Source organism: Alligator sinensis, unplaced genomic scaffold, assembly GCF_000455745.1.
Source record: "Alligator sinensis unplaced genomic scaffold, ASM45574v1 scaffold54_1, whole genome shotgun sequence".
Taxonomy (NCBI): Eukaryota; Metazoa; Chordata; order Crocodylia; family Alligatoridae; genus Alligator; species Alligator sinensis.
In genome coordinates this window covers 1,853,081-1,860,732 of record NW_005841962.1, presented here as the reverse complement: position 1 = coordinate 1,860,732, position 7,652 = coordinate 1,853,081, and the positions used below count along the sequence as shown (strand labels likewise).

At 41.9% G+C, this 7,652-nt stretch overlaps 1 protein-coding gene across 4 annotated transcripts in view; it reads left to right on the top strand.

Moving 5' to 3' along the window:
* The window catches only part of TOPBP1 (DNA topoisomerase II binding protein 1), a 40,327-nt gene extending 33,119 nt beyond the window's left edge, over positions 1-7,208 (top strand). For all 4 annotated transcript variants that reach the window (XM_025200277.1, XM_025200278.1, XM_025200276.1 and 1 more), the window contains 6 exons: positions 1,595-1,706; positions 2,228-2,391; positions 3,864-4,004; positions 5,910-5,999; positions 6,230-6,391; positions 6,988-7,208. In XM_025200277.1, coding sequence (XP_025056062.1) covers positions 1,595-1,706; positions 2,228-2,391; positions 3,864-4,004; positions 5,910-5,999; positions 6,230-6,391; positions 6,988-7,131 — 813 coding nt within the window. In that variant the 3' untranslated portion in view covers positions 7,132-7,208. The remainder of the gene's footprint in view (positions 1-1,594; positions 1,707-2,227; positions 2,392-3,863; positions 4,005-5,909; positions 6,000-6,229; positions 6,392-6,987) is intronic.
* The last annotated feature ends 444 nt before the right edge of the window (positions 7,209-7,652 follow it).

Genomic DNA, 7,652 nt, shown 5'->3' with positions numbered 1-7,652 from the left:
AAAGAGTGGTTTCTAGTAATCATTTTGACACTGTTGTAGTAGCGCTGAAATACAAACTGTGGATCTGTCACTGCCAAGAATCTGTTTTAAAAGTGCACAGAGGACTTTGAGAAACTAATCTTGCTTTTGATTTGGCTGAAAAGCCCAAGCAATGGAAGGATACAAGGTTTAGTGGCATACTTCCTCACATTAGTGAATGAGTTTTGCTTGGAACAGGCAGGCTTGCCATTCTGACAGGGATTCTCAGCTGTATTTTGCACTTTGAGAAAAGATCAAATCTGTCAGTCATTGAGTTGTTTCTATCCTAGAAAACTGAATTTGATCCAATTCCTGGCAGCAGAAAAAGAAACTCTTTTTTAGAAATCTTCCTGCAAACTAGAGCACAGAGGAAAAACTACTGAGCTGCTGAGTCAACTGGTGTGCACTTTCCATTTTCCTTGCTACTGCCTGGTGTTCATACCACCTCATCACAAGCAGCAGTTCTGGGACTGAAGGTGTACGTTTATACTCCCTCTCCTATGTGACCACACTGTGCTGGGCAGAGGCACTTAGCATTTTTGCCTGGTGCTCTAAACTTTACCCTTCAGTCCCAGACTCCCAAAAGCACCAGGAAGGACTGCTCCCTTGTTTTTGGCACATCAATCCCCTGGCAGAGTGCAGATGGGGTAATGGGCTAAGAAGAGTGGGTTGGCTTTGGACCACTGCAGCCAGCTCACCCTTTCATTGGCACAGAAATGAACAGATACTTTTGGCAAAGGACATGCCAGCAGTAATGCAGTATTTCACAGGTCTTGGGGGAAGGTTCTGTCACTGTTCAGCACAAAGCCCAGGACACGCATGAGCATGGACCACTTGGTCTGTTTTTTAAATACCCAGGAGTAAAACCAAAGTAGCATCTGAAACTAGTTTCCACTCAAGTGGCATGCAAGTAAAAGAGCCATGCCCTATGGAAAAGAGCAGAGCCCACCATACAAGGTGTCGGATTCCTAAACTGAAATGCTGTGTCTACAATGTGCTGTGCAAGATAGCACCTTAGTTATGTTACTGCACTTTCACCCAACACTACAAGTAAGATGGGTAAGCTTTGCTGGGTGCCGTTTTTGGCAGCGCAGCACAAAGCATGTGGTAACTTCAACAGTTTTACTTGGGAAATTTTTTTACTTGGGAATAATTATGAGAAGCCTCATCTTGGGGTTTTGCTGCTGTTAGTTTTCCATTGTAGAAAGCTTGGATGTGGGGAAGCAGGGCAACAACTGTGTCCAATGATTTTTCTATATCTGGCTTGCTTTTCAATCAATAATTGAAGGAATAACAGATAACAGAATACCCAGAAGACGGGTAAAACCAGAGGATGTTAAGTGCAAGTTTTACTATGCACATTAGAAAAATTTTCAATTTGGGAGAAACCTGCTAGTGGAAAGCCAGGCCTTCTTTGTTTTCTAACTGGTGGCTCTGATTTTCCCTTCTCAAACTGCATAGCTTAAAGAAAACTTAATGTAGTAATAACTATCTCAGATACTAAGTAGAGAAATAGCTTGAGTATCAGTTTTAATCTTTCTACCCTACTCTCCCCTAAACTTTTGTTGTATTGTAGGTTGTTATAGCAGATGAGGTTGATGAAGAACCAGAAAAGCAGCGTAAATTCCAGCTGTCTTCTCTTAATCCTCAAGAGCGATTTGACTACTGTCATCTGATTGAAGAACTAGGTACCAAATGTCCCTGAAACTTTCAAAATTGTTTGTGGGTCTTTGGGCCAGAGAGGGGCCTCTTGCTATTTCACTGATTTACTATGAGGTATCAAATTGGTAGTCCCAAAATTCATGATGGTCCTTCACTTCTTGAAGGAACAGTCTTGTTACAAAATGACAAAGCTCATTTTTCTGTCTCCTGGCATTTGTCTATGGAGTTTCCTCTTTGTCCTTAGAATTGTGCCTGCCTATGCACCACTGGTATTTCTCTCCTTCCCTTTAAATCTTCCCTGCTACAACCACAAGCTTGCTTGTGCTAAAGTGGCTTTGTGTGTCTTTTCCACCAGTTACCTCCTCCTCTTCCTCTGGCTTCCATGTATGTTGTTGTAACAACGCAGGTTTCTAACTGGATAGAATTGTAGCTTAATAATAGAAATGTAACACGTTAATTTCGCACATTTCTTCATTCTTTCACTTATCCTCTCTGCAGTGCACTTTACTTGAACTAACCCAAATCAAACTCATTCCTGTGTTTCAAGGTGGGATAGTGCTGGAGAAGCAGTGTTTTGATCCAAGTTGTACACACACTGTTGTGGGACATCCTCTTCGAAACGAAAAATTCTTGGCCTCAATGGCAGCTGGGAAATGGGTCCTTCACCGTTCTTACCTAGAAGCATGCAGAGCAGCCAGGTGCTTTGTACAGGCAAGTAACTTCATTATTAAGATATCAGCATCTTAAAGTTCTTTTTGGTATTTTGATTTTTTTTCAGTGCTTTTGAAACGCCCTCAACAGGTAGTAACAGGAATGTAAGGACTAGATTCTCAAAATGTACTGGTAATTTTTGGGGGCCCGATAGTTGACAAGTGAAAGGGGCCTCATTTTGGGAATTGCTGAATGCACACCTTTTCTGAAAATCAGTTTTCTGAGGTGTGTAGCTATAGTTGCTTCTTCCTGTTGAAAATTGATTCTTGAGTGCTTTTGGTAAATTAAGGTATCTACATGAGATGCTGACTGCACAGTAGCGTCACATCGCACGAAGCGTGATGCAATGCTACTGCACAGTAGTAATGAGTTACTGCGCACACAGTGTCATCTAAAAGCTGTTCGGCAATGTTGCTCTGCAGTAACTCCACAGTATACACAAGTACTAACTGACTGCACAGTAACAATCTATCACTTGGTTTTTAATTGGTTATCTTAGGCTGCGTCTACACAAGATGCTGACTGCACAGTAACCAGTTAAAAACCAGGGGATAGATCAGGAATTAGTTTACAAATATAGCTGTTTAAACAACCAAGCTCCCCCTTTTGTATTTTTGTTTTTCATATAAAGCATGTTTGCTATAGATGGGTATTCCTGCATATACTACATTGACATTTGCAATAACACCCTGAAATTGTTATTACGTAAATATTTGAATACTGTTTAGATGCTTTGCAGAAATCTGTGTCTGTTACAAGCAAGAACTTGTGTTTTTGTGTATGAAAATAGAAATTAGAGGAAGGAATTGAAAAAATGCAATCTCAGACTCTCTGCTTCTGAATAGTTATGTTTATTAGTTTTAACCAGAAAAATATAGCGGTATGCAAGATGATTTAATGAATCAAATAATTTAGTTAAAATTGGTGGGAGAGGCACTATATACATAGGAAAAATTTAAAATTGTTTAACTAGAGCCACTGTCTCCATAATTAAAACTGCAAATGGATACCTAGAGCTAGCATGGACAGGAACTTTGTTCCTATTTTCAGTTTCCCACTCAGGGCCAGCCCTTCCTATCCTGCAGAACCTGTGGCCACAGAGGGCCCTGCTGTCAAGGGGCTGTGCCCTGCTTGTCCCCTGTCTGCCTGCGCAATGTTTAAAGGTCTTGATGCAGGCAGGGAGCCACTTCCCAGCCAAGCAGGGGAGTTCCTGGCTCCGCTTCTGCCCCAGCCCTGGGGAGGGAACCCAGGTGCCCCCACCCCCCGCAGCCCAGCCCACATGCACACAGCACAGCCCTATTTTATTTCAGTGAGTTTATATCGCAGTGAACCGCAATTTTGATTGTTTTGATGGATCTGGGGGGCCCCAAAACTGTATCTTGCAGGGGGCCCCAAAAAATTGTGGGCCAGCCCTGTTCCCACTGTTGTAGTTGGTAAGGTTCCTTTGTAATTTGCATTAAAAATTGCTTTAGGAGGAAGATTATGAATGGGGAAGCAACTCCATACTCAATGTATTACCTGGAATCAACGTAAACCAGAAGAAACTAGCACTTGCAGCTATGAGATGGAGGAAAAACATCCATAAAAGGAAGCAAGAAACTGGCATCGCTGAGGTATTTTGATACAGATATAGTATACCTAATTGATGCAGGGCTTGGAGTGCTGTAATAGGATGGGCTCCAAGTATCTTGGATACTTGGAGGGCTAATATATCTAAAAACAAAACGTCATAGCTGGATTTCTCCCAGTTCAAACTTTTCAGCCTAAAATCTTCTATTGTCAGTTTCAAGCCTTATAATTGAAGATTGTCTTGGTGCTTGTTGGTACAGGCGACTGCGATAGCTCACTTATGAACCGTTTTGTAAACTGGAATTCTGTTACTTAAAAATCAAAGAAGCAATTATCATTGTTTAACATTATGAAGATCATTAACTTGATATAAAGAATCACTTTTATGCTTAACATTTGCTTCTACTGTTCAGACATCTGGATCAACAGATGTATGTTTATTTTACAGTAAAAATGTCAAGACCTCTGAATATTTTAGGAGCTTAATTACCCTTGACATTCAATGAGATCCAGTGTCCGAATCACATTTGAAAATGGTACTTAAGTACTTTTGAATTTTTTAGTCATCAAACGTAATAGGCATTACTGAAGGGTTTGAACAATCTTTACTGTAAAATAGGGAACCTGTTGCAAAATTCCTGATTGGGGAGATGTACATTAGCATCTTACCAGGCATATAAGGGCTGTACTTGATATGCATGTTAATATTATAACATACATATGCATAAAAAAATTCTCATAATCCTCATTTTGTTGCACTGGTAGCTAGCTGTCTTGAGAGATACTAGAAAATGTGTTGCCAAACATTTGCAGTCTGTCAGCTTTGTTCTCACCATGAAGTTGAGAGGTTGATTCCTGTGGGGCTGGGGCTAGCCTTAGATTGCATGTAATGTGTTTTTTAGAGGTGCACCGATACATTGGTCCGATATCAGATTGGTACCAATATAAAGAAAATTGGCTGTATCAGAAATCGGCCTATTGGGGCTGATCATTTGGCCAATTTAAATGCTATTGTGTGCACGGAGCCTCAGTGCAACACTCAAGCAGTGAGGAGCACAGCCCAGCTGCGCATGGAGAGCTGCCTCTAGCTGGTAAGGGGTTGAGGGTGGGGTAGATCAACCCCCCCCCCCCCCCACGGTGAGGAAGGGGGCAGAAGCAAGTGCGGCAGGGCTGGGCATGGGACAGAGGCATGGCTCTGAGGTGGGGGGGGAGGGCATGGCTCCCACCACTGTTTGCAACTGGGGCGGGGGAGTGGATGGGCTGGAGCCAGGCTCTTTGTGCTGGGGGCTGGCTCAGAGTGGGGGATAGAGGGGGATGCAGCCACCCCAGATTTTGCCATAGCTCCAGCTCTACCCCTGCCTCCCCCCATGTGGGCACGGGACAGAGGTGTGGCTCCCTCCAAGCGTTGCATGGGAAGTTGAGCCAGGAAGTGCCAGGGCAGTGCTGGGTGTGCAGCGGTCCTGAAAGGGAGCTACAGCAAGATTTGGGGTGGCTGCGTTCCCCTCTGTAGCCCTCACTCCAAGCCCAGCTCTGGCCCTCCTTGCTCCGCAGATCCAGGGCCACATGCTCCCCCCACAAGCCATACCTCTATCCAGTTTCTGTGCCCTGGCTGGGCAGCGCCTGCCCCTGCCTTCTCCCTCACTGCAGGAGGGGTTGATCTGCCCCCTTCCCCTTCTACCACAATGGACTTACCAGCTGGAGGCAGCTCTCCATGGTATATCAGAAATTGGATTGGTATGGGTCAATATGCCTCCTTAAAAATTAGATATTGGTATCAGTCCCAAAAATCTCTATCAGTGCACCCCTAGTTCTTTTGCTGCTGTTAAAAAAATAAATAAATAAAAAAATCCCCAGTGGTCTGCAGGTGCTGTCCTTGAGTGGGGGTGTTGGTTGGTGAGCTACTCTTTTTCATGTCAGTGACTTTTTAAAAACTGAATTTTTGTATCCAGGGGGCATTCAGTGGCTGGAAAGTGATTTTGAATGTTGACAAAGCCAAGGAAGCAGGGTTCAAGCGTCTTCTTCAGTCAGGCGGTGCAAAGGTGTGTGGAGTTTTGTATCTCATTAAGTATTTTTACTATAGATTTGTTTTCAGGTACTGATGGGTTTTATTTCTGTTTTTGATGGTGGTTGTCACTCACTGAAACATTGTGCAGTAATGGGTCTCCAATTTCCTAGTGTCCTACTACTTATCGGAATGAATACAGTTCATGTATGAGTTTACCAGGCAGTAGACACAAAAAATAAACTGGGGCTTTGTTTAATTCTGCAGGTGTTTCCAGGTCATTCTTCAGCTTTGTTTAAAGAAGCTACTCACCTTTTTGCTGACTTCAGCAAACTGAAACCAGATGATTCCAGAGTTAGTGTTGTGGATGCTGCAGCCCAAGGAGTGAACTGTTTGAAACCTGAATACATTGCTGACTACCTTATACAGGTGTGTATACTCAAGGGCATTATGTACCACTTGCTTTAACAACACGAATGGTCTACACTCAGAACAAGTAGCTTATAAATCACATTTAATAGTGAACTACAGATCACACTTTACAGGATAGAGGTCTGCCCTGCATTTACTTAAGGTGAAGCACAAACTGTTGACACTATTAGAGCGGCCATAGTTGAAGCTGGTTTACCAGTAGTGGTGATAAACTCTAATATAGAATGCTATCATGCTCAGTTTCCAGAAATTTCTGGTTCTGACTACCAGCAAATTGCCAAACTTATTTTGGTGTTGAAACTGGATACATGTTGCTATGACTAGATAGGGAATTTAGTGTGCACTCAAGATTTTCTTACTAGGCTAGATAGTGAGAAACTTTTAATAATTCCAAGCCAGATCAGAAAAGCTTTGATGGATCACTCTCTTATCCTTAGCCATGGCATATATTTTATGTTTGATTCTTTCATATTCTGTCCCAAATGATTAACCCTTTTTAATGGTAGTTGGCTGCTAAAGAGAGGCCAGGTAGAATAATTTAATACCTTCCAGCTACACACATAATTTGATTAAGCCATTTTCTTCTTTTGAAGGAGCCTTCTCCTCCAGTGGATTGCTACTGTCTGCCAGAAGCTGTTCCTTACCTACAAAATAGCAGAGAGCCTGGAATCAGATCATCACAGAAGAGAAAAGCACCTGGAGAAACAAGCAATGTCAAAAGATCCAGAATCTACTAAGCAGAATCTGTCTTACTGTCCTATTTATGTTTTGCCCCTACCTTGTTAAGAAAATTAAAATTTTTATTTTAGTTTCATTTTGAATGTTTGTGGTTAATAAAAGAAGTTGCTTAGGTTGCTGTAAAATTAATTTAGTTTCTTAGTAGTATGCACCTGGATGTGTTTACCCATCTTTGGGTTTGCTTATGGCCTCCAACACCGTAATATCCAAGCACCTCATTTTCTAATAGAGGAGCTTGGCCTTCATTATTAGAGCCACACAGAAAGTTCCCTGGGTCACAGGTTAGTGCAGAAAATGCTGGACCATTATTCTTGCTGATAATGAAAGCTTCTGAAGAAGTTTTAAAATGTGTAAGATGTGCATTTTTTTTAGAACTAGAATGTCACAGATCAGCACAGGTAAAGTACCCAAGCAGTCTTACTGGAAAACCATTTTTTAACAAGAAAAGCCTGAGAAATTAAAATAATTTAATTTCTTAAAAATAAAAAGTCAATACTATAAGAGAAGAAATAAAAATTTA